General features: G+C 41.4%; 1 protein-coding gene across 6 annotated transcripts; it reads right to left on the bottom strand.

Annotated features, from left to right (window-relative positions):
* Nucleotides 1–12,022: 12,022 nt before the first annotated feature.
* On the bottom strand, nucleotides 12,023–17,477 carry LOC109210802. 6 transcript variants are annotated; one of them, XM_019374271.1, is made up of 9 exons: nucleotides 17,297–17,477; nucleotides 16,683–16,729; nucleotides 15,917–16,182; nucleotides 15,541–15,783; nucleotides 15,403–15,454; nucleotides 15,173–15,331; nucleotides 14,252–14,399; nucleotides 13,141–13,209; nucleotides 12,023–12,264 (listed from the first exon to the last, which is right to left on the bottom strand). In XM_019374271.1, the coding sequence occupies exons 4-9, from the start codon at nucleotides 15,651–15,653 to the stop codon at nucleotides 12,260–12,262; spliced, it is 546 nt and encodes a 181-aa protein (XP_019229816.1). In that variant the 5' UTR covers nucleotides 15,654–15,783; nucleotides 15,917–16,182; nucleotides 16,683–16,729; nucleotides 17,297–17,477; the 3' UTR covers nucleotides 12,023–12,259. The 6 variants fall into 6 exon arrangements, with proteins under 6 accessions (XP_019229816.1, XP_019229814.1, XP_019229818.1 ...); XM_019374269.1 differs by having other exon boundaries at nucleotides 15,917–16,729; XM_019374273.1 differs by lacking the exon at nucleotides 16,683–16,729.
* Between the last annotated feature and the right edge of the window lie 9,380 nt (nucleotides 17,478–26,857).

The raw sequence follows: 26,857 nt of genomic DNA, 5'->3' as shown, positions 1-26,857 counted from the left end.
GAAACCCCGGTATATCACATTGTGACGCTATATTGAGGCGAGACACGTACTCTATGACGAGTGCGGGGTCGATTGTGATTGGGGATTGTGACCTAGTCCGTTCCGATTGATGTTCGTACTGTGTTCTTGACTAGAAATTGTTTGGTAATCATCCTACTTGGATTTTATGAATATGTTTGGGGCTTTGTGCCTATCATTTGCATCCTTCACGGATCCTTATCACTGCTTCCATGATGCTTAGCATATTTCATGATATCAGTCCTGAGTTAGACACTGCCTCGAAATGTTTAGTAAATAAATAAAGGTTTAAACACTTAGCTCTATAATTCCTAATAATTGAAACTAAAAATGAACAATTTGACTGTGCCCGAGTGGCTTGCATGAATATATATATATATCTGGACTGAGTATGGATCGGGCTGCACGCCGCAGCGAATGCTACGATGATATTGCGCTTGGGCTGTAGGAGCCCCTCCGGGATCTGAACCCCCACAGTGAGCGCGGGTACCCAAATTGATCGGGTTGCATGCCGCAGCGGTCATGTGCATTGCATTGCATTCATGCATTTATACCTATTTGTCTTACTTGTCTTGGTATTGTTGTTGTTCTACCGTTTTATGTGCTGAATAGCTGATTATAGCTTTATATTGTAATATTTCGAAATTTCTTACTTTCAGCCATTATATATGTTTATTACTCACTGAGTTGGAAGTACTCACTTTACTCCTTGCACTTGCGTGCAGTTGCAGGTATCGTTCACCCTGTAGCGGGTTATTAGCGGATTGAAGGTATTGTTATTGTAGCTGAGCAAGGTGACCGCCAGCGTTCGCAGCACCGGATGTTGTCTTTTGTTTTCCAGAAATTTTACTTGTATATATTTATTGGCCTGTAGTTGTGTTAAGGTTTTCTTAGATGCTCGTGACTTGTGACACCCCGGTCGGGTAGTAATTAACAAATTTTTAATGCCATTAAGTTGTATCTTCTATTCATTTATGTTTAATAATTTTTAGTGAAAGGATTTTGGTTAGTTGGCTGGCCTTGTCTTCACGAGAGGCGCCATCACGACCGGGTATGGGAATTGGGTCGTGACAAGTTGGTATCAGAGCCTAGGTTACTTGGTCTCGCGAGTCATGAGCAGGTTTAGTATAGTCTCGCGGAACGGTACGGGGACGTCTGTACTTCTCCTTGAGAGGCTGCAGAACCTTTGGGAAAACTTCCCATTCTTGGAGTTCTTATCGTGCGTTCTTGATTCAGCTTGAGATATAACTCTTGATATTCCTTCCACACGTCTGTATGCGCACGTGAGCGCTCAGTATTATATGTGCCTTGATGGTTTGTGATTCCCCGATCGAGGGGCGAGATGTAATCTTTGTGAGTATGTTGGGCCAGTCTGGAGGACTTGAGGTCGGATCCTTGCCTATGGCTTGAGCACCAAGGTGCTGATTGTGTGAGCAAGTGTTTTGAACTTATATGTTCAGTATTGCCCCTATTAGCCGGGATGGCGGTTTGGTGTCCATGTGATGAGTATGTTAGTACTGTGAGATGTAATTATATGACTTGGTAGTGATGAAGAAGTATGCAGGATAATAGCTGAACTGTTAAGTGATTCGACTCCTATTGTGGATTGATGTGTAGCCCGAATTATGGGCGCGTGAAGAACATTATCGTACCTCCTAGTTGGGAAGTGAAGTGCATGCGGCGGTATGAGTTCGGACTCAGGAAGACTAATGACTGAGTAACGTATATGATGGTGAAAGGTATGCTGAAGTACTAAATTGAGGCAAAGCAGGGGTCATCTCCTGCGGAGTGTTCTTGAGTGGTATGGTCCTTACGTGTATGTTAGAAGATCTCATGTGTAATTGAAGGGTATGTGTTGAAATTTAAAAATTTGGGTCGCTTAAGAGAGTGGACTTAGTTGATATGGGGATAAATGCGAGGGTTGTAGAGGATTTTAGTACTAGATGATCTGTGTTTTCACAAACTTGTAGATAATTTGAGTTTAATCTCACTATGACATTGTGACATCATTAGAGTAAAAGTGTTATGAGTTGTTAAGTGTGTCTTGATATATGGCTTCGAGCCAAGTTGGGGAGGTTGCTGTTGATTAGCTGATTGCACGGTTATGTGCTATGTTGGTTACGTCTCGAGGTATGTCGGCGAATCAGTTCTAGTTGCAGAAATTGAGTCGAGGATGGCACGAGTGAAGCAAAATTTCGAAAAAGGTTATATTATGTTCCATAGGGTATGAGAATTACGGAATGTCTAGAGTTGTTGTTGGTAAAGAATGCTCGGTGCATAGAGCAGGAAGTTGCTTGGTTGTATTGGGATGAGGGTCTCATTTTACGGTATCGGAGTGCCAATAAAGCACGAGTGGTTCTATTCGTTAAATCAGGTAATTTGTAGATGAATAAGAGTGAATGACTCTCGAGAATGGTTTTAATGTGTTCAAGAATCTACATGTAACACTCAAGTGTTTTAAGGTGGTGTATGTGACTAAAGACAGTGTTTTCAATAGAAAATGTCAAGACTTGTGGTATTTTTATGTTGATCATGGGATCCTATGTGTCGATACCTGGAAAGTAAAGGAAGCAAATTTAGATTCGCAGAAAGTTCTCAGAGTGAAGTATTCTGGAATGTGGTATTTCTGGGAAACAATTGAGAGAGTATTCAGTGGCCTATGGGTCTTAGACAGTGTGGTCTTATGTTCGAGTCTCGTGTGGTAAGCTTGGATTGAGGCATTGTGATGCTATAGCGAGGGAGAAATATCAAGTGGATGATGAATCAAAAAGGGAAATTAGATAGATGGAATATCTTGATAGTAGACCGAATCAGTATGGTAAGGATGTGATTAATTCTTCGTATGTGTTCGAGGGCTAATGGGCTTTTACAGGTATTGTGCAGCAAGGCTCTTGAGTTCTGACAGCTTGCTTAGCTTGGTTCGGGTAGAAGGATTCAGTCGTGGCAGTTTAGCTTGTGCAATGGAATTGGGGGAGAGTTCTTATAAGTTTTACCGTGGTTTAGAGACGTACAAATTGCCTATGGGCATGCGAAGCATGGAATGTGTAATGATTTCTCTTCTTGATGGGATTGATGGAGAGTTCTTGACTAGTGGAGTACGTAGATGTTTGTGGTTAGGACGGAAGATGGAGTTCTCATGTTATACTAGTGTGGTATAGTATATGCGATATGTGGTGGAGGATTGGGATTTGTGTGTGTAAGGTTACGGTTCTGTTTATAATGGAAAGTCATTAAATTCATAAGCAGCACGTGCAGCTGCGGGTGATTAAAGAATCGATCTTCAAATGATTAAGGAAAATGGTATTGCCAACCATAGTGATTCGACGGGGGTATATGTTCCAGTAAAAGGGCAATGTGATGTAAACTGATAATACTTCGGTAGTGTTGCGGCATTTGGGATCGACTGTTGATATCTGAGTTTGTTTGATGGCACAGGGAAACTTTAGAATACCTTTCGTGGGATGATTGGGTACTTGAGGTGTGATATGTATTCGTACGGCGCAATTTGGGATCAGGTATAGTGATTTGTGTGCTATATGGAGTTGGAGACTAGGAGTTCTCGTGTTCAGGCTATGCAGTTGTTGTAAATCGTGTGTACCGGCACCGTCTAGCAGTTATTGGGAATTAGAGGTCCGAGTGGATCTTTCTTTGCTTGGTATGCCAAATTTTGGATATGATATTGGATTGTAGGTGGTTGTCTCAGTGTTGGGTTATTATAGACTATTGTGCTACGGGCTAGGCCGAAAATACCACGGGTTGAGCGGCAAGGTGCATTGGATTATGTTCTTGCAGAGTGGTATATATTTCAAAAGATGCAGCGGACGGCTGAGAAGGATTGCTTTTCTTAATAGGGCATTCGTGATGGATGTCAGTGCAGAGGTTTCTACCATTGATTCAGTTCCGGTATTGAGTGACTTTCGGATGCGTTTCTTGTGGCCGGGCATGTCGCCAGGTGAGATTGTGGAGTTCGGTATTTATTTGGTGCCGGGCACCGTATCGTACGGCTCCGGCAGGAGTTATAGTAATGGAAGGAGCAGCTTCAGGCTTCTTGGTATTGAGTTTGTTGGCAGGCCAATGTGGCTACGTATTTAGCTTGAGTTAGCTTGGTTAGTCCTGAGTTGTATTGTTGAGGGACAGGTGGATTCGATCGTTATTGAACTTGTTAGTGATATGGGGAGATCTATGAGTTGCTTTTTCTGTGCTGTGAGGCGCTATGTTTTGTTGGTTATGGGCACACGTGGTGCAGATCTATTGGGGATTCATAGTGGAAGTCGAGCGGGAAGAGTAATCGGATGTTGCTCGGTAAATGGAGTGTGGGTTATGACCTATCAGGTGGCGTGTCGTATGTTGTTTATTTCACCGTGGGTGCAATGAATTGCCTTGGTTTCAGACATCAAATTGTGTGTGGCTGTCGAATTTTGATCACAGTGTCTTGAGGTGCTCCATGTGTAACAGTGTTTGGATAGGATCGCGCATTGTAGCGAGGCTGCGTTGAGTTATGACCTTTCGGGGTAGATTCAGGTGTTCTATTTCTATGATGTGAGACGGGGTCTCAGCCTTGTGTTGTGATGATACTGATGAGCTTGAAGTACAGCTCTTTTGTTTGAGTTATTTTCATGATTTGAGTATATTCAGGTCGTTTCTTGTTGGTACGCGTATTATGCAAGTTGTGGCTTAGGCCTGTATTGAGGTATCATATCACCAGAGTGGTGTGTTGGATTCGAGGTGATCCTTAGAGTCATTAATGAATACGAACAGAATTGATTGCAGCTTGTTAGAGAGATAATATCAAGGTATGGCCCGGAAATCTGTTGTGATATTAGTCAAAGGGAAGTGGCTTCATGAATGGTTGATCTGAGGAATGGTTACGGTTTATCGCGTGTTTCATTTGTTGTTGGCAGTATATGGAAGTGTTGGAATAAGACTTTAGCTAATAAAAGGTTTTCTATCGGTATTTGGTTATTATGGGCAACTGCTGTAAATAGAGGCTATCGTTTCGAGTGTTTGGATTATGTGGTATATCATATGATTTCACCTGAGGTTGCAAGTATGGGTTATTACAGCTGGTTCGGGTTTATTATGGGTATAGATGTGAGGTTCTGATATTGTGTATGATTTCGGAAGGTGCAATGTGGTTCTATGGTTTATGGTTTAAATGGACTGTGAGATTTCGGCTATATTGTGTTGTCGGACCTATATGAGATAGGGTGACGTGGGATCACCCCGGGTATATGCTTGGTAAAGTTATTCAGCTGTTGGCTAGCTTCTAGGACAACTCTGGGTACGCTCGAGGACGAGCGTTGGTTTAAGTTGGGGAGGATGTGACGACCCGACCCGTCGTCTCATGTATTACAGCCCCGTTTCCCCCATTTACTGCTTCTTCATGTTTCATTATCAGCAACGAGTGAGTTATAGTTGAATTGAATTGGTTTGGATAGAAAATGAGACACTTAGTCTCTTTAAGGAAGGCTTAAGTTGGAAAGGCCAACCGGACGTTGACTTATGAGTTAGAAGGCTCGGATGTGATTTCCGGTGATTCGGTTAGCTTCGGGGGATGATTTGTGACTTGGGAGTGCGATCGGAATTGATTTTGGAGGCCCGGTGTAGAATTAGGCTTGAATTGGCGAGGTTAGTATTTTGGCGAATTCCGATGGATAGGTGAGATTTTGATCCGAGGGTCGGAATGGAATTTCGAGAGTTGCAGTAGCTCCGTTAGGTGATTTTGGATATGTGTGCAAAATTTCAGGTCATTCGGAGGTGTTTTGGTCGGGTTTTTGATCGAATGCGTAATTCAGAAGTTTTTAAGAAACTTAGGCTTTGATTTGAGGATAATTGAGGATTTTGATGTTAACGATAGTGTTTTGATGGTTCGAGCGAGTTTGAATAAGGTAATAGATCATGTATATGCTTTTGGTTGAGGTCCCGGGAGCCTCGGGGTGAACTCGGGTGGTTAAACGGAGAATTCGGAGTTTGTTGCATGTTTGAAGTTTGCTGGTTCTGTCATTTCCGCATCTGCGAAAAAGGGACCGCATAAGCAGTTCCGCAGATGCGGCGTATTGGTCGCAGAAGCGGTCCTTGAGGGACCAGGGTTTTACGTAGAAGCGGACGTGGATCCGCAAATGCGGCGACCGCAGAAGCGGTTCTAGACCGCATAAGCGGTCCGGGGGAATTTAAGTGAGATCGCAGAAGCGATCGTTTGGTCGCATACGCGGTGACCGCAGAAGCGGAAAAACGGTCTGGGTTTAAGTGAACAGTGGTTCACGAATTTGAAAGAGAAGAAAAATATTTTGGACTTCGGCTTAGGCGGTTTCTTGGGCGATTTTGAAGAGAATTCGAAGGGGCTTCATCAGGTATGAACTATTGGACTCAGATTATGTTTATATAGTGTAAATTGAACACTGAAATTTAAGGGATTAAATGCTAAAAATGGAGGTTAGGTCTTGAAACTTAAGAGAGCTTAAATTGATGATTTGAGGGGTCAAATGGACTCCGATTCTTGTGAGTTTGATATGTATAGACTCGTGGCGAGATAAGGATCATTTTGATGTAAAGTTTTCTGGATTTCGAGAAGTGGGTCCGGGGCTCGGGTTTTGCTAATTTCGCGATTTTCGATATTTTTCGAGTCTTTTCGATTAGGTTATGTTTCTTTGGCACATTGTAACGTACTCGTTGTGGTTTTGGCCAGATTTGATGCGCGAGGAGGTCGATTCAAGAGGAAAGGGCATTGCGAGCTAGTCTTCGGCCGGCTAGAGGTGAGTAATAGATGTAGATGAAGACCTGAGGGTTTGAAACCCCGGTATATCACATTGTGACGCTATATTGAGGCGAGACACGTACTCTATGACGAGTGCGGGGTCGATTGTGACTGGGGATTGTGACCTAGTCCGTTCCGATTGATGTTCGTACTGTGTTCTTGACTAGAAATTGTTTGGTAATCATCCTACTTGGATTTTATGAATATGTTTGGGGCTTTGTGCCTATCATTTGCATCCTTCAGGGATCCTTATCACTGCTTCCATGATGCTTAGCATATTTCATGATATCAGTCCTGAGTTAGACACTGCCTCGAAATGTTTAGTAAATAAATAAAGGTTTAAACACTTAGCTCTATAATTCCTAATAATTGAAACTAAAAATGAACAATTTGACTGTGCCCGAGTGGCTTGCATGAATATATATATATCTGGACTGAGTGTGGATCGGGCTGCACGCCGCAGCGAATGCTACAATGATATTGCGCTTGGGCTGTAGGAGCCCCTCCGGTGTCTGAACCCCCACAGTGAGCGCGGGTACCCAAATTGATCGGGTTGCGTGCCGCAGCGGTCATGTGCATTGCATTGCATTCATGCATTTATACCTATTTGTCTTACTTGTCTTGGTATTGTTGTTGTTCCACCGTTTTATGTGCTGAATAGCTGATTATAGCTTTATATTGTAATATTTCGGAATTTCTTACTTTCAGCCATTATATATGTTTATTACTCACTGAGTTGGAAGTACTCACTTTACTCCCTGCACCTCGCGTGCAGTTGCAGGTATCGTTCACCCGGTAGCGGGTTATTAGCGGATTGAAGGCATTGTTATTGTAGCTGAGCAAGGTGACTGCCAGCGTTCGCGGCACCGGATGTTGTCTTTTGTTTTCCAGAAATTTTACTTGTATATATTTATTGGCCTGTAGTTGTGTTAAGGTTTCCTTAGATGCTCGTGACTTGTGACACCCCGGTCGGGTAGTAATTAACAAATTTCTAGTGCCATTAAGTTGTATCTTCTATTCATTTATGTTTAATAATTGTTAGTGAAAGGATTTGGGTTAGTTGGCTGGCCTTGTCTTCATGAGAGGCGCCATCACGACCGGGTATGGGAATTGGGTCGTGACATCACTATATTTCCCATGCTCCTCATGCCAGCAGAAATTATACATCTCTAACCGCGGTAGAAATTATCAAGAAATCTACGAATCCCCTTGTGCACAAAACCGAACCATCAGGACTGACTCTTTCCAACTCAACCAAGCTACACAATCCATCAAAACCTAAGAGCATTTCCACGAAACACCTGTGGAAACCCACCGCTTCATAAGCACCCAAGAACCGATCATATCCATTACCATGCCGATCCAGCTTACTACCAAGTTGTCGTAATCCTCTGAGTTCCTTCCGAATTACCTTCAAATTATATGATTCCTTGCTAGTACACCACTATCCTTAACTAAAACTTGACCTACAAACTTTAACGTAAAACCACACCATCTAAGGCTCATAAGCCGCTGAATACTCTCTTAAATATCCCCAGAAGTACCACATTCCAAATGCCCACTCTGAAAGTACCTAAAAATCAATCTTTTCCTCCTTTATACTGGACTACAGAATCCGTAGTCATACAAAATTACCGCAAGTCCCGGTACCGCTCTATATAAATAATTGATTGATTCTAGCGGCATATAGATCCGGAAAAAAAAATTCAATTGCTACATATACATTTCTGAATCCATAAGAATTCTTTCAAGAGCCCTCTACTCTTCTCAAATCCAAATTGCACTGCCTAAACAAGCCAAATGACACATGTCCCATTAGCACAACAACACTCAAGGGAGTAACCCAACCTTAATGCAACCAAATAAATTCCTGCTCCATGTACATTACATCTTTCACCAATAACAACTCAAGTCATTCCATGATTCTTATACACCCATAAAGCATAACACATCCCCTATCAAAAATTTTCTTTGTTTGGGTCATCCTCGACCTTAACCTCTGTAAGCCATAACTGATTCACCAGTATGCCTCAAACTGGAACCAACATAGCACATAACCGTACAATCACCTGATCAATAGCAGATTCCCCGACTTGGCTCAAAGCCATAGATCAAAACACACAATAACTCATAATGCCTATACTCTATTACTGCCATAATACCATAATGAGATTAAACTCAATCACCCATAAGCTCATGCAACACAGACCATCTAGTACTTCAAATCTTCTGCAGGTCTCGCATTTACCCTCGTAACAGCCAAGCTCTCTCTCTCAAGCGACCCAAACACAAATTGCAATACATATAATTCACTAATAAAAGAGGACTCCCAACCAACGACATAAGGATCACACAAATCTCAGAATACTCTGTAGGAGATAATCCACTTGCTTAGCCTCAAACTGGTATCTCTCTATACTCTCCCATAATCATAACTATTACCCGGTCACTTAACCTTCCTGAGTCTGAACTCATATCACAACATGAAATTTACTTCATTCCACAACTAGACAATATGAAAAGATCCTTCAACACACCCATAACTCGGGCTACACGTCAAACCACGATGAAAATCAGGTACCGGATAGTTCTTACTACCCCCAAGCAGACCCTTCTCGTCTTATTCAAATTATTTGAACACATCTCATAGTTACATCATACTCATCACGTAGTCATCCAGCCATCACTTCCCCTAATAGGGACACTACCGAACATATAAGTTCAAAAAGCACAAGCTCACACAATCAGCACCTCAATGCTCAAGCTACAGGAAAAACCCGGCCTCAAGTCCTCCAGAATGGCCCAACATCATTGCACAGAAATCACATATCGCCCCTCGATCAGGTGATCACAAGCCGTCGATGCATACCTGATATCGAGCGTTCATGTGCGCATACGAACGCGTGGAAGGAATTCAAAGAGTTACATTTCCAGCTGAATCAAGGATGCACGATAAGAGTTCAAGAATGTGAAGTTTTTCCTAAAGATTCTGCAACCTCCGAGGATAAGCACAGACGTCTCCGTACCGATCCACGAGACTCTACTAAACCTGCTCATGACTCGCGAGACCTATGTAACCTAGGCTCTGATACCAACTTATCACGACCCTAAACCTAGACCCGGTCGTAATGGCGCCTCTCGTGAAGACAAGGCCAGCCGACACAAACCCCAAGTTTAAATAACAGATATAATGATTCATAATCAAGTCATTAATAATGATAAATCCTAATATAAAGCAAAATATATCAACTGCGGAAAACAAAACCCAGTCCGATATCGGGGTGTCACAAGTCACGAGCATCTACTAAGGTCTGAATACAGCTTAGAGTCTAAAAAAATGTACTAAATAGAGTCTAAGGAAGACAAGAGGGAGAAAAGCAGTGTTGCGAACGCCGGGCAGCTACCTCGCTAAATCAGAAATTTAACTCAAAATTGCCAATGGGGCCCACGTCTCGGAATCCGACAAAACTCACAAAATCCGACAACCCATTCAACCACGAGTCTAACCATACCAAAATTACAAAATTTCGATAACATTTCGACCCTGAAATCTATCCAAGAGGGTTTTCAAACTTTTCCAACTTAAAATCACCAATTAAATGTTAAAAACAAATGATGGATTCGAGTAATCTAACCAATATTGAGTTAAGAACACTTACCCCATTGTTTTCTCTGAAAATCCCTCGAAAAATCGCCCCACCCGAGCTTCATTGGTCCAAAAATGGAAGAATGGGACGAATTTGGACTTTATTCTGCTTCCCAGGGGTTTGTTCTTCGCGTTCGCGACCTTCTCTCGCGTTCGCGATGAACAAATTCCTCATCAGCGATTTCCCAACTTATTCCGGACAGCCTTTAGTATAATTGTCATAACTTCGTTTGCACAACTCCAAATGACAAATGGTTTGATGTTCTGAAAACTAGAACCCAAGGTCTATAATTTCTTAGGTTGCTCATTTCCTGAGTCATTATATATTGCGAGATATAAGCTTCAAAAGTCAGCCTTGTGCAGCAGAGATTTTTGAACTCTCCCCGGACAACCTGTAGTGTAACTACCATAACTTTTCGTACAAAAATCAAAATACCAATTAATTTACATTTCCTTAAACTAGACACAAAGGGCTACAACTTTCGTGTTTGGATCATCTCCAATTTCCTTATACATTGTGAGATATGAGCCTCCAAAGTCAGACCTGTGCAACCGAGATTTCCTTCTTCGCGAACGCAAGAGTCTCTTCGCGAACGCGAAGAACAAACTTCCAGAAGCCAAATTCTTCTTCGCGAACGCGATTTCCCTACCGCGAACGCGAAAAGAAAAACTCTGCAACACTGAACTGAAGAAATCTGCAACTTTCAAAACAAGAATTTGATCCGTTTAACCACCCGAAACTCACCCGAGGCCCTCAGGACCTCAACCAAACATGCCAACATATCCCATATCATCATTCACACTTGTTCCAACCTTCGAAATGCTCAAAACAATATCAAAACACCAAGATCACATCGGATTCAAGCCTAAGAATTCCAAAAACATCCAAATTCCGCTTTCGATCAAAAAGTCTATCAAACCTCGTCCGAATGACCTGAAATTTTTCACACACGTCACAAATGACACAACGGACCTACTCCAACTTCCGGAATTCCATTCCGACCCTTATATCAAAATCTCACCTATCAACCGGAAATCGCCAAAATTTCAATTTCGCCAATTCAAGCATAAATCTACTCCGGACCTCCAAAACACATTCCGATCACTACAAGAATATTGGTCTTTAGCGAGGGGAAATTTTATCGTTAAAAGTCCAAATCCGGTCGCTATAAGTCAATAACGACCGAGAAAAATCCGGTCATCACCGGTCGTTAAAAGCTCCGACGTTAAAAAAGTTAACGACCGATTTTCAATCCGGTCGTTAAAGACGCTTTAGCGATGGCATAATTTCCGGTCGTTATACATCGTTTTTAGCAACGGGATTTTTCTCTCGCTAATTTGTCATCCAATCGTTAAAAGTCTTCAATTACAACAGCTAATTTGGTCCTTACAAGTGCTTTTAGCGACCGAAAGTCCCTTCGTTAATTGTATAATTACATTTAATAGACAAATTTCCCTTCGCTAATACTTAATAAACTATTTGAGAAACCTATTGTTAAATAGTTACGGTGATCACATTCCCTTCGCTAAATGTGAAATTTTAACATTTCTCGAATAGTAATACTTATTTTATATGCTTTCATACCCACACCAGAAACTTTTGAAAACAAACCAAATAATTGATATTTGTTAATACAAAGAATTAAGCATCACATTACCAGAAAGCAATCTAAATAGTATAACATCATTTTTAACAATTCCTAAAAAGAGAAAAAATAAAATTACAGCATATGTACATAAGACATGAGTGCCTTCAAACCATCCCTAACATAACAAAATTCTCTTGTTCTTCAACTTGCTATGCACTTTCTTCAAGAATCGGTTCTTCGGACTTCAAGTTTTTAATCTGTTAAAATAATAAGTTTATGTCAGTTTAGTAACAAAGAATAAACAATTAAAGAAGAAGATCATATTCATTAAAGGCTACACTGATTGCCATAGTGAATAATACAATCATCAGATGACATAACAGTAGACAATATTATCGTAGAAAAATGACGCATTATATTTCCTAATGTTCGCGGACAATGATCAAAAGACTGATGATATTCTAAATCACACAATCCTAGTCATACTAAAACCTGCACAACGAAATGTCATATTCTAGTAAGCAAATCCAATATAGAGCTTTATGCAATTCTACACATAATGGGGGCAGGCAATTGAGATAAAGAAAAAAAAGCATATAGAAACTTTTGAGAAAGAGTCGATAATAACTTCAAATCAAGTCTCAATAAATCGATGATTAGTACATGACAACCAATATAAAAAGAAAACTAAAACGCAAAAATACATATTAAAAAACAAAAGAAGGCTCTGCAATCTAATACATCCATGTAGAAGGGTAGGTTCCACATCAGTAACAAATTTCACATAGGTAAATATGTTATAATTGACAAACGTGCTCATGGAGTGGGCTTGTGGAAGCGCATTTGAAACATCTGAGATGATTATTATAAAACATACACTTCACAATGGGTAATGGCATGAGGATATAAACTTGGCAGAAGATATCCCCCAAATATAATTTGGCAGTAAATACTAAAGCAACAGTGGCACAACATCACAAAGAGGGTGGGAATTATCCTTTAGGAGAAACTGTGAAGATTGGGAATAGGGAAAGTCGCCAATCTGCTGGGAAAATAGAAGGGGCCAGAATATGTCTAGAGGAAGAAGCTGCAGTGAAAGGACTAATAAGAATATCAAAGGGATCGAAATGCACCGTTAAGTCTGGATACAGAAATTTGTGCGACATGCAGAATGTTGTTATGCAGTGGCCTTGGTAGATAATCTGGAAGAGCAAAGCATCAGTTAAGGTGGGCAACTTTTGTTGAATAACTACACATGAGCATGTTTGACTTGTGCAGAACTTTAGTGTAAAATGTTTAAATAGATCATTATGTTAAGGTGAGTAGTATAATGTTTGAATGATGATTTGAAATATGAAATAACTGAATTTGTCAAAAAGATGTCACATAAAGTTGGAAATAATATAAAGTAATAATAGTTTATATTAATTTGGAACTGTTGGAGGGAGAAAATATATTTTCACTTAAGGAAATAGGTGAAACTTTTCAGGAAGGACCTAATGGGGAAGTAGGTGTAACTAAATGATGGAGAATAATGAGTGTAAAACCATTCTAAGTTTTCTAAATAGTTTCTGATTTGGTCCTATAGAACTCTTGTAGTCAATATTTTTCCTGGAAAAGCAATAAAAAGGAAATTGGATGAGTGATAAACCATATACTACCAGTTCACCTGTACTTTTGAAGTACCTCCTTGGTACTTTGTTAGTAAAATTTACTTTACCTTATTTTAAAAAAAGATAAGTTCTCCCAGTTCACCTTAGGAATTTGGGAGAACTTTTTATCCCATAATGTTCTTTCTATATCTTTTGGCTCTACTTGCATAACTTTCCCCTCTTTACTTTAGTGTCATAAAAATAAATAATCTCTTACATTACTTTCCATTCAATAATTTAGTGTGTCATAAGAGTAAAGGTAAATTCTTGAGTTAGATATAGATCTGTCTTAAGAAATGGAACATCCAACTTTCAACTGTTATGATTGGTGCTGGCACTTATTAACCAGTTCTTTGCTAATCTTCTCTTGGTCACGTCAATCTTACTGAAATCACGACTAAATGCAACTTATAAAAGAGAAAATTGAAAGCTTCTCCTTTAATTTATTCAGGTAAAGAAATTGTACCAAAGAGACGTGACAGAACCCTTTCCATGAACTTTTGCCAGGTGTTCAGATTTAATTACATTGACAGTATGTTTAGTGACAATTTCCCGTATAACATTAAAAGACGATGCAAGGAAATGTACAAACCTGTAAGAATTTTTTGCTGGGAATCAAGCTTTACTGTAACATCAAAACGTCGAATGGCTAATACACGACAAAGATATCCCTTTAAAGGCTCCACTTGGATTCTTAGAGACTGACCAATGGAAAACATCCCATCTTTATCCACGCTTGGCTGTTTGATGAAAAAGGAACAAAAGTTAAAAGGAATAAATATTAAAATTGGGAGCAGTGCCTTCATTCGAGACATCAAATAGAAAGAGAGGATTTATGAGCAGACTAATAAAAAAACATAAAGTTGCAGTTATCATCCTTTGCTCTCCAAGATTTCTCAGGCGAAACAGGGGATTTAGGGGATGATGAGAAATCTGCAAAACCTGAGAGACCGGGCTCACTTCCCTGATTAAATATAACAAGCACAAAAAAATTGGGGGAACAAATATGGGTATCATAAAAATATGATTAGTTCTAATATGCCCCGAAAAGTACAAACCTTCTTATTGGATACACATCACTGCCTGTAAGTTTTTCACACATCTGACCTTTGACACAGAGATAACCACTATTATCCTGCTCACTTTGGTCATATAGAAAGACGTCTCATTTATAGATTTGCTTAACAATTCCCTGTCTATTCTGCATTTATTAACCCTACATTACATCATTTTAGAAGACTAATCAACAAATAAAAAGATGCTACTGCTTCCATGAATATCAGTCAAACGTTCCAAGGGGTGACCTAGTGGTCAAACAGCTGGAGTAAAAACCTTGGGAACCAAGGTTACAAATGCCAGCAGAAGCACTAGTGGATTATTCACATCTACCTAACCTTTGGTGGGCAGTGGAAGGAAATAGCAAGTCGCTGGTGGATTAGTCAAGGTATGTACAAGCTGACTCGGATACTATCATGATCAAATAAATAAAAATAAAGATGAATAACAGTCAAACCTTCAAGGGACCATCCAAAACTCTAACCATATCACCAACTGAGATTGTATTGGTTAGTTGATCTTTCACAGTGAATAGCTTCCTATCAAAAGATGCACGCTTCAACTCACGCAGTTGAATGCTCGCTACCACAGCTCTCTCTGAACCATCTTTCATTATCTGAAAAATAATCGCATTGAATAAGACATCATTCACCCAAAGAAAAATAAAGCTAATAGACTTGCATATACCTTAAAGATATCATCTTTCTCCTTGCCAATACTAGTGTCTAAATCATTCCTACTGTAATAGCATAGAAAAATGATTAAACAAAAATGACAAATACAGGGTGCAAATTCCACATTGGTAAATAGTAAAGACAAACCTACCCAAAAAATATAAGATCATCTACTTCAAAATTGTTTTCCCTGCTAGAGCTTGAAGAGCCCTCTCCTTTGTCACCTCCTTTCTGACCAACCTTGAAATCATTTATGATTCTCATTTTCTTCCGATCACCCTAAAGCTGAGTAAGCCACTCTACATCCTACGGTCCATCAATTTTAGAAGTTTCAAACTTCGGGAGCTCAGCATCAGTAGTCATTACACCCCAATAGCTCAATGAATCAGTGCCTCTGAATAAATGTATTTTAAGAAGACTAGTCATAATTATAATTGTATTAAGGATGATAAGCAGCAATTTTTTTAATTAGCAAAGATGATAACAGCAAAGAAAATTGAGGTCAAAATGACCCAAAGCACAATTACCTATAAATCATGACCTGCACTGTCCCTCCCTCCCTAACACAGCTTTTGGTTCTTTCTTTTTTTTCTTTTTCATGATGGGGAGGTGAAGAGAAGTAGGGAGTACGGCGTTATGCTTCATATCTTCATATTTACAGAGTAATTCACATTAACTGAAACATAAAATATTTATGAAATCGAGTATAAACTGTTACAAATTAGTTGGAAATGGCTTGTAAGTCTATTCTTGGAATCAGCACTTTCTTCCGTGAATCATTCACTGCCACAACCTACATGACCATGATGAAACAGTTAGCAAGCACTAAAAAGAAGGTGCTTTGTTATTGTTGTTTAATTTCTCAGACAAATAAAGAGAGGTCAGTAAGCAGCATTAACCAGTAGAAAATTCATATTGCATTTACATATATGATAAGAGAAATATAAATAGCAGCTAGCTATAAAAAGTACTTGCGCCAGATCGCCCTTGTATATTCCACTTTTGACACGTGCCCACATACCCTCAGAAATCCCATAAGACTTGCTCTCGACAACAATCAAATGAGAAACATCATTCTTTGGAACAGGTGCCACTCTACTTGAATATATACTACAAAGGCCTTTACATGCCTATACAAGGAGCTCGGCTTAGAGAATGTAAAATGTCATTAGAGAATGCTTTCATCAAGAAAAGAATGACACTAAAGAATGATCAGACTTCCACAGAAGCCTCAAGACCAACTTAAGAAATAAGAATGTCATGATATATCCAAAAAAAAAAAGGAAGTAGTACCTCGTAGACATCAGATTGTTTGTCAGCTTCAAAGTCAAACCCGATCCCTAAAATAATATGTTCTCCAAACCAATTGATCAGTTATGCTATTAAAAAAATTTCCTTTCTTTCAAAATCAAACCCAATCCCCAAATATAATTTGCTCCACAAGATGAATACACATATTTGACATATAAGATAAAGGCGAGCAAAATTCAATGAAACAAAAAAGAAACTTTTATCAGCAATACTCTTAAAATTTGGATGTAATTATATATTGAAAAATATGTAATTATTACCAAATTCACCACTTTCTTGTTAGATTAATATAATTTTGGTCGAGACCCTTCAGCTATATCTAGAGATTTGTGTTAGTGTTATGCTTTCTCTGTTCGTGTAAACTTATTACGTAATTGGGATTAAAGCTTTGAGGAAGAAATTACCTCTCTTTTCCACATATCCCATGTCATTCATTGAGGTTTGTTCTTTCTTCAGTGCCCCCACACACCCCTAAACCCCCACTCCCTCTTACTTTTTATTGTGTACTCCTTTTTCTCTCTATCCAATATTTGGAAAACAGAGAGATAATTGACACACAGAAATGCATACATGTTGAATGGAAGTTTAGAGCTTACCTTGACAAGAAGGAGAATAAAATCCTAGGATGCAGAGAAGACACCAACTTTTGCAGATCTTCAATCGCTCAACCTGTGCTTGTATTCTTGTAACTGCAAGTTGTATCGTTGTTGACTGATAAAACATAGAGAAGTATTTTGTTTAGGAGGGTTGGTGACGGGAATTGAGGGGATGCGTGGGCTGATTGTGGGTTGGGTAAAAAAGGAGGGAAAAACTAGCGCCTATTTATTTGTCTTATTGTTTAGAATTTGTTTTAACGTCTGGATTATTTTATCTTTAAGGGCGGAAAATCATCCCTTCGTAAATATTAAACAAAAAATAGCCTTTAACGATTGGAAAAAAATCTGGTCGTTACAGATATACTTTTAACGACCGGATTCATATCCCTTCGTTAGAATTTTGTCGTTAAAGGCCAATATTCTTGTAGTGGATCACGCTCCTAAGTCCCAAATCACCTAACGGAGCTAACCAAATCATAAAAATTCCAATCCGAGATAATGTACTAACAAGTCAAAACTTGGTCAACCTTTCAAATTTTAAAGCTTCAAACTGAGAACTGATCTTTCAAATTTATTCCGATTATCCTGAAAACCAAAACCGATGATTTACATAAGTCATAGTACATTACACGGGGCTAGTCATGCCCGAGAACTGGCGAGCGAAGTGCAAAAGCTCAAAACGACCGGTCGGGTCGTTACACTTAGCTTGCTTATTATAATTACTGAAACGTAAAGGAATTGGCTAATAAATCTCTAACGTTGGCTTGCCTAGCAAGTGTGATATTGGGCGCCATCACGGTCCCGATGGTGGAGATTCCGGGTCGTGACAAGTTGGACTAGGTTGCCTAGGTCTCACGATTCACGAACAGTCTTGGTAGAGTTTGGAGGATCGGTACAGAGACGTCTGTACTTATCTCCCATAGGCTATAGAGTTTAGGAACAATTTCACTTCTATTCTTCCTTATCGTGCGATTTTGTTCTCTCAGTGCTAATCGAACTCTTCTAATCTTGTCTTTCACAGATGGCGAGAACACGTACCGCGTCTTCAGTTGAGCAGCATTCAGAGCCCCTAGTGGCAGCACCAGCGGGGGAGCCTCAGGTAGAGTTTGATTAACGAGCTCCAGCCAAGACCGTTCCAGCAGGACCAGCTCAGGTCCTAGAGGGGTTCGTTGCCACCCCAATGCTTCAGGATGCCTTGGTCCGCATGGTGGGCCTTATGGAGAGTTTGGCCAAGACTGGTGCATTTCACATGGCACCGGCCGTCTCGCAGGCTGGAGGAGGAGCCCAGACTCTTGTTACTCACACTCCGGAGCAGATGGCTCCCCAGTATCAGACTCTAGCAGCTCATCCAGTCGGAGTAGTTCAGCCAATTGCTGCGGCACAAACAGGTGATGGGTCAGCTATGTCATCTGAGGCCTTGTGGAGATTGGACAGGTTTACCAAGCTCTTCCTAGTCCATTTCAGTGGTTCTAATTCAGAGGATCCCCAGGAGTATCTTGACAGATGTCATGAGGTTCTTCGGAACATGGGTAGATTGGAGACCAATGGGGTCGACTTTGCTGCGTTCCAGATGACTGGTTCCGCCAAGAAATAGTGGAAGAATTATTTGTTGACCAGACCTGCAGGGTTGCCTGCTCTTACATGGGACCAGGTCTCTCAGCTCTTCCTAGAGAAGTTCCTGGATATCACCATGAGAGAGGAGGGCCGTCGTCAGTTCGAGCGCCTCCAGTAAGGCAGTATGACTGTTACTCTCTAAGAGACCTCTTTTGTGGATTTGGCTCGGCATGCTCTTCTTTTGCTTCCCACCGAGGGAGAGAGGGTGAGGAGGTTTATTGACGGACTTGCTCAGCCTATCAGATTGTAGATGTCTATGGAGACTGGGAGTGAGATTCCCTTTCAAGCGGCAGCCAATGTCGCCAGGCGAGTCGAGGTGATTCTTGCACACTGAGGTTAGGGGTCTGACAAGAGACCTCGTAATTCCGGTGGGTTCAACGGTGCCTCATCTGGAGGCAGGGGTACTTTTGGCAGAGGCCATCCTTCTAGGCTATTCCATTCAGTGCTTCAGGCATCCCATAGTGCTTTAGGGAGTCGTGGTCCTTATGTGCCTCCTTCTAGGCAGCCAGCCTACAGTGCACCACCAGCTCCTATCAGTGCACCTCCTATTCAGAGTTATTACCATGGTCAGCCGGCCCGTTCGGGTCAGTCTCAGTTTCCACAACCACATTATCATGATGGATGTTTCGAGTGTGGTAATTATGGGCATATCAAGAGGACCTGTCCGAGGTTATTGGGTGTTCCGCCACAGCGGCAGAGTTCTCATGCTATGATTCCGGCACCGGGTGCACCACCGCCCGCTCAGCTAGTGAGAGGTAGGGTCAGACAGCTAGCGGTGGAGGTCAGGCTGCTAGAGGTGAAGGTCAGGCCATTAGAAGTGGAGGTCAGGCCGCTAGAGGTGGAGGCCAGCCAGTAGGGGGTCGTCCCACGGATATGGTTCAAAGTGGTGGGACCCAGCCCCGATGTTATGCTTTTCCAGCCAGGCCTGAGGCTGAGTCATCCGATGTTGTTATCACAGGTACTGTTTCAGTTTGCAGTAGAGATGCTTCAGTTCTATTTGATCCAGGGTCTACCTACTCCTATGTGTCATCTTATTTTGCTTCATCTTTAGTTGTGCCTCATGATTCCTTGATGCCCCTGTATATGTGTCTACACATACGGGGGATTCTATCGTGGTAGATCGTATCTATCGTTCGTGTGTGGTTATTATTGGGGGTCTTGAGACTAGCGTAGATCTTCTACTTCTCGATATGGTTGATTTTGATGTCATTTTGGGGATGGATTGGCTGTCACCTTATCACGCTATATTGCATTGTCACGCAAAGACGGTGACCTTAGCCTTGCCGGGGTTGCCTTGATTATAGTCGAGAGGGACTCTTGGTCATTGGACTAGTAGGGTTATCTCTTATATGAAGGCTCGACTTATGGTCGTGAAGGGGTATCTAGCTTATTTGGCTTATGTCCGCGATTCTAGTGCGGAGGTTCCTTCCATGGATTTTGTGCCAGTTGTTCAAGAGTTTCCAGAGGTATTTCCTGCAGACCTGCCGGGGATGCCACCCGATAGGGATATTGACTTCTGTATTGATTTGGTTCTGGGCACTCAGCCCATTTCTACTCTGCCTTATCGTATGGACCCGCCAGAGTTCAAAGAGTTGAAGGAGCAATTGCAAGATTTGCTTGATTAGGGCTTCATTAGACCTAGTGTCTCACCCTAGAGTGCGCTCGTGTTATTTGTGAAGAAGAAAGATGGGTCGATGAGGATGTGCATTGATTACCGGAAGTTGAACAAAGTCACTATCAAGAACAAGTATCCATTGTCGAGGATTGATGACTTATTTGATCAGCTTCAGGGTGCCAAAGTATTTTCAAAGATTGATCTGAGGTCTGGCTACCATCAGTTGAGGATTAGGGCGTCCGATGTCCCTAAGACAACTTTTCGGACTCGGTATGGGCATTATGAGTTCCTGGTGATGTCATTTGGCTTGACAAATGCCCCAGCAGCATTTATGGATCTGATGAACCGGGTATTCAAGCCTTACCTAGATTCTTTTGTGATTGTGTTTATTGATGATATCTTGATCTACTCCCGCAGTCGAGAGGAGCACGAGCAGCATCTTCGGATCGTACTTCAGACTCTGAGAGACAGCCAGCTATACGCTAAGTTTTCAAAATGCAAGTTTTTGTTGGACTCGGTCGCCTTTTTGGGGCACGTTGTATCGGCAGAAGGTATTCGGGTGGATCCTAAGTAGATTAAGGCAGTTTAGAACTGGCCTAGACCTACTTCAGCCACGGAGATCCATAGTTTCTTGGGTTTGGTAGGTTAATACCATAGGTTTGTGGAGGGGTTCCCATCTATAGCATCCCCGTTGACCAGGTTGACCCAAAAGGGTGCCCCATTTAGGTGGTCAAACGAGTGTGAGGCGAGCTTCTAGAAGCTCAAGACAGCTTTGACTACGACACCGGTATTGGTGTTACCCACAGGTTCAGGATCTTATACAGTATATTGTGATGCATCTCATATTGGTTTGGGTGCGATATTGATAATGGGTGGTAAGGTTATAGCTTATGCTTTGCGGCAGGTGAAGATTCACGAGAAGAATTATTCTGTTCATGACCTAGAGCTGGCAGCCATTCTTCACGCACTGAAGATTTGAAGGCACTATCTTTACTGTGTGCCAAGTGAGGTATTCACTGATCATCGGAGCTTGCTGTATTTGTTCAATCAGGAGGATCTCAATTTGAGGCAGAGAAGGTGGTTGGATCTATTGAAAGACTATGATATCACCATCTTGTATCATCCCGGGAAGGCCAATATGGTGGCCGACGCTTTGAGTAGAAAGTCAGCTAGTATAGGCAGCCTTGCATATATCCCAGTTGGTGAGAGACCGATTGCATTGGATTTCCAGGCCTTGGCCAACCAGTTTGTGAGGTTGGATGTTTCTGAGCCCAGCCGTGTTCTAGCAGGTTACTGGTGGAGATGATGGAGTTTTGAGGATGAAGGGTTGTATTTGTGTGCCCAATGTGGATGGCTTCATGAGTTGATTCTTGAGGAGGCCCATAGTTCCTGGTATTCCATTCATCCGAGCGCCACCAAGATGTATCAAGACCTGTGACAACATTATTCGTGGAGGAGAATGAAGAAAGATATAGTAGCATATGTGTCTTGGATAAGGTCAAGATTATTCAGGATCTACTTCGTACAGCTCAGTCCAGGCAGAAGAGTTATGCCGACCGTAGAGTTCGTGATGTTGCATTCATGGTCGGAGAGAGGGTGTTGCTCCGGGTATCACCCATGAAGGGTGTAATGAGGTTTGGAAAAAAGGGCAAGTTGAACCCTAGGTATATCGGGCCTTTTGAGATCCTTGAGCGAGTGGGAGAGGTGGCTTACAGACTTGCGGTACCACCCGATTTATCAGCAGTTCATCCGGTGTTCCATGTGTCCATGCTCCAGAAGTATCACGGTGATCCATCCACGTGTTAGATTTTAGCACTGTCTAGTTGGGCAAGGATTTCACCTATGAGGAGGAGCCGGATAGCTAGACCGGTAGGTTCGTCAGTTGAGGTCAAAGAGTTATCCTTCAGTTCGAGTGCAGTGGAGAGGTCAGCCTGTTGAGGCAGCTACGTGGGAGTCCAAGTCCGATTTGTGGAGTATATATCCCCACCTTTTGACCATCTCAGGTACTTTTCTATGTCCGTTCAAGGATAAACGGTTATTTTAGAGGTGGAGAATGTGATGACCCAATAGGTGATCATATGATTTAGAACCAAACTTTGTGTTTCGAAGACTTTAGAATCTCATTCTAGCCTTCCTCGACTTGTGTGTGAAGTCCGAGTATTGACCCGGAAGGCTTATATGTTAAAAACAGATAAAAACAAGAATTTTTGCCTTAAAAGTTAATTTTAGTTAACTTCAGTCAACGTTTTAAGTAAGTAGAGCCGTACCCATAATTTGACGGTCCCGATAGGTCCATATTGAAATATGGGACCTGGGCGTACCCCCAGAATCGAATTCCGAGGTCCCTAGCTCGAGATATGAATTTTTGTTGAAAATTGAAAGACTGAAAATTTAATAGTTTTAAGAATTGATTGATGTTTGGCCTTGTTGATATCGGGTCCGTGTTTTGGTTCCGGAGCCCAGTATAGGTCCAATATAATATTTATGAGTTCTCTGTGAAATTTGGTGAGAAACATAATTGGTTTGACGTGATTCGGACGTCCGATTGAGAAAATAGAAGTTTTAAAGCTTTCTTCAAAATTTCATTCGATTTGGTGTTCAATTGGTAGTTCTAGGCGTTATTTTGGCGATTTGATCACGCGAGCAAGTTCGTATGATGTTTTAGGACTGGTGTGCATGTTTGGTTTGGAGCCCCGAGGGCTTAGGTGAGTTTTGGATAGGCTACGGGATGTTATAGACTTCGAAAAATCTGGTGTTTTGCTTCAGCTGGTGTCTGGTTTAGACTGATAACTAGGGATTTTAGCCTATTATTTGCTCTCTTTTGCTTAGGTTTTGGGTTGAAAATGCGTAAAGGTATTCGCGAAAACTGACTTAATGTGTTAGCTTGCAGGTTTTGGTCAAAATGCGGCAAATAAGCCATAATCAACTCAGGAAGGAGTCAAACTTGCACAAATCCAAGGCTGGGACTGGACCACTGACAACGGCAGAAAAGAGCGGCCGTGCAAGGACTACCGCTGAGGCGACCACTATTACACGGTCCGCGAAAGTGAGATTCAGAGAGGCTGTTTTTGAGCTCAAGAACCAATGCTGACCACGATGGAAAAGCACGGCCGCGAAATCTATGGCGCAGCTGCGGATGGATTTTTGCTGAGACTCTACATTTTTGGCTTAAGTGAAGAACGCGGTCTGCATCCAAATTATGCGGCCGCGTCTGTATCTCACGCGAACGTGGTTGAAAGTGCGCAGTCTGCTAATTCAAGCTCTACCCAAGCCTAGTTATGAAGAAACGTGGACCACGCTCATTATTCCACGGCCGCGAAAGATCAAGCCCGGACGCGGTCAGAATTACGTGTCTGTGAATTCTCCGCATGGGCATTTTATTCGGAAATTTTAGCTTAGTATAAATAGACCTTTTTGACATTTTTAGGTCAAGTTTTGTTAGAGAGAATACGTGAACAGCTGGTTTTTACCTTTTTGAGTAATTTGAGAGTAGATTAATCTTCAATCTTTAGATTTCTATTTTGTATTTGAATCTTATGGCTTATATTTCATTTTCATCTTTGATTTCTACTTTTATTATGAGTAGTTAGACCCCATATCTAGGGTTGTGACCCAACCCTAGTGTGGGTATTTAATGGGTCTTGAATTTTAAGGCTTAATTGTGTATGGGTTAGTGATATTTAGCCTAATTCATGCTTTAATTGTAGAATCGGTGGTTTCAAACACTGATTCGTGCCTTTATGACTTAGACTCTTCTTGATAAAGAGGGACTAAGTCTAGGAAAATTAGGCTAACAAGGAACTGGGGTGAATTCAAGAGATTGATAGCCCTAATTAAAGGGTTAAGCCTAAAGATAGTAATACCCGACTTGAGCCAATATCATTTGTTATGCATGAATATCCATTTGGAAGCCAAATTGGGCAAAGTCACTCAAATTACCGAGAGGTATAGAGTGAGCACTTACGTGCGATTGTTATATCACGACCCCAATCATAACAAGTTTGCCTTGAATTCTCAATACCCGTTATATATCCACCTAGGTGGAAGTCACTACCTTAGTCCCTTTAAATCTTTGAAAACAACCAACAAAAATATTGTACCTAGTTTTAACTATTGCATGCTATAGAATAGAAGTATAAGTAGAAAACAAAACCAACCATTTGTGGAAGTACAATTAAGAGCAGAACCCGCATCTCTACTCGGATATAATCCTAACTCCAAACTAATTAACTCTGTGTGGATTCGATCCCGACCTTTGTTGGGTAAAACTGCATTGACCATCCTTGCTACTCTATAGTAGTGCAGGTTTGGAACCGATCGTAGACTTCTATGCGATCGCGTATGTCCAACGCGATCGCGAAAGGGAATGTGGGACTAGGGGAAAAATACCCTACGCGAACGCGACTCACAGGATGCAAACGCGGAGCAGTGGGGGGACTACCCTTCGCGAACGCATAGCGGTAGACGGGCTGGGCTGGGGAACTTGAGGTTACACTATGCAAACGCGGGTCTTTTCCGCCAACGCGCAGGTCGGGGGGCTAAAGTTTCGCGAATGTGTGTAGCCTCTCGCGATCACGTAAGCCATTAAGGCGTAGCTCTTCGCGTACGCGTCAATGTTCACGCGAACGTGATGAACACTGACGCTTAGTGATAAAACATTACCATTATGGGATTTTTTGCCATTCTTTTAAACTTTCAAAACTAGAAGACCTAGAGACGATTTTCCCAAGCTACTTTCTTCCCAATTAGTTGGTAAGTGATTCTAACCTACTTTCTTTTAATTACCCATTACATTTCATGAATTTTCAACCTAAAATCTAGAGTGTTCATGCTAGAATTGGGGGTTTTTGGGTATAAACTAGGGATTTGAAAAATTGGGGATTTAGACCTCGAATTGAGGTCGGATTCCAAAACCGATTATATATCCGGGCTCGGGGGTGAATGGGTAAATGGATTTTTATTCGAACCTCGGGTTTGATCAAGCAGGACCGGGGTCGGTTTTTGACTTCTTGGGGGAACATTTAGGAAATCTAAATTTATGCATTGTAGTTGTTTCCTTTAGCAATAATTGATGTTATTGAGTTAATTGTGACAAGATACGAGTGGTTTGGAGGTGGATACTAGATGAAAAGCGGTAATTAGCATTGAGTGACCCGTGGAGCGAAGTAAGTGTCGTGTCTAACTTTGACTCGAGGGAATAGGAACCCTTGACTTATTTGCTATATGAAATCAATGTGAGCGGCGTATATGTGAGGTGACGAGTACTTATGCGCTGCCAATTTATTTGTTTTTTCCTATTTCTTTCCTGTTCTTCTCATATTGTCTCTTTCCCTGTCATAACTGCTGCATGCTTTACTTGTATTTCCATGCTTAATTGCTACCTGATAGACATTGCTTCTCTTTGTTGAAGGTATTAGTTATTTCGTAGCTTCGTTGTCCCCTATTATTTGCTTAGACTAGTTATCGGTACGTTCATGATATAGTCTGGATTGGTCTCGCAGAGTAGTATTACTTGTGTAAAGTTTCGTAGTGTACAAGCTTCCTAATTGTTTGGTTGGAAGTTAAGCCTTGTGAAGGCTTATGTGATTTGAATTGTGAAATTGTTGTACGCAATAAATAACTGATACTGATATGGTGGGATCGGGTAGCGCACCGCAACAAGTGTAATAAGGGTAAATTGAGGTGTAATAAGGGTGAATTGTGGTGTAATAAGGGTGAACTATGAATGTGATTATTGTGATATGGTGGAATCAGGTTGTACGCCGCAACACTTTTATTTATATTATGTTGTTTATGTTAATAAGATGGAATAAGGGAGGAATATGAGAAGTACGATGGGATCAGGTTGCACGCTGCAACAACCTATATGTTTATACTTTTCCTTGACTGTGTTAGCTGTACGATAGTCGTAAATCGCACTTAAAGATTGGCAGTAGTTGAATAGTGAGGATATACTTCGAGAACTGTATTCACTTCTTGCAAGATACGATGTGATTGCCCCGCCGTAGCCTCGTCACTCCTTCGTCGAGGTTAGGCTCAGCACTTACTAGTACATAGGGTCCGTTGTACTGATACTGTACTCTGCACTTCCTATGCAGATTTTTGAGCTAGTTCGAGCTGATCGAGAGGTTGGCTATAGGATTTATCACCTAGGAGACCCAAGATAGACCTGTCGGTGTCCGCAGGCCCTGGCGTCCCCTTCTATACCTCATACTTTACTGTTTTCTTTATTTCGCAAACAGTTGCATTTTCTTTCGGCCAAATACTTGTAGTAAAATCTTAGAATGTTCGTGAATTGTGACTCCGGATTCTGGATAGTAATAGTATGTGTG

The sequence above is a fragment of the Nicotiana attenuata genome, unplaced genomic scaffold (assembly GCF_001879085.1).
Source record: "Nicotiana attenuata strain UT unplaced genomic scaffold, NIATTr2, whole genome shotgun sequence".
Taxonomy (NCBI): domain Eukaryota; kingdom Viridiplantae; phylum Streptophyta; class Magnoliopsida; order Solanales; family Solanaceae; genus Nicotiana; species Nicotiana attenuata.
This window is presented reverse-complemented; position numbering and strand designations above follow the sequence as displayed.

What these genes read in the sequence shown, in the direction of transcription:
- LOC109210802 (XM_019374269.1), bottom strand. Translation starts at nt 15,653, where the DNA reads ATGAGAATCATAAATGATTTCAAGGTTGGTCAGAAAGGAGGTGACAAA. An exon ending in AGAAAGATGATATCTTTAAG is followed by an intron (nt 15,332 to 15,402) that starts GTATATGCAAGT and finishes ATTATTTTTCAG; the next exon opens with ATAATGAAAGATGGTTCAGA. An exon ending in CCAGCAAAAAATTCTTACAG is followed by an intron (nt 13,210 to 14,251) that starts GTTTGTACATTT and finishes TTGCTCTTCCAG; the next exon opens with ATTATCTACCAAGGCCACTG.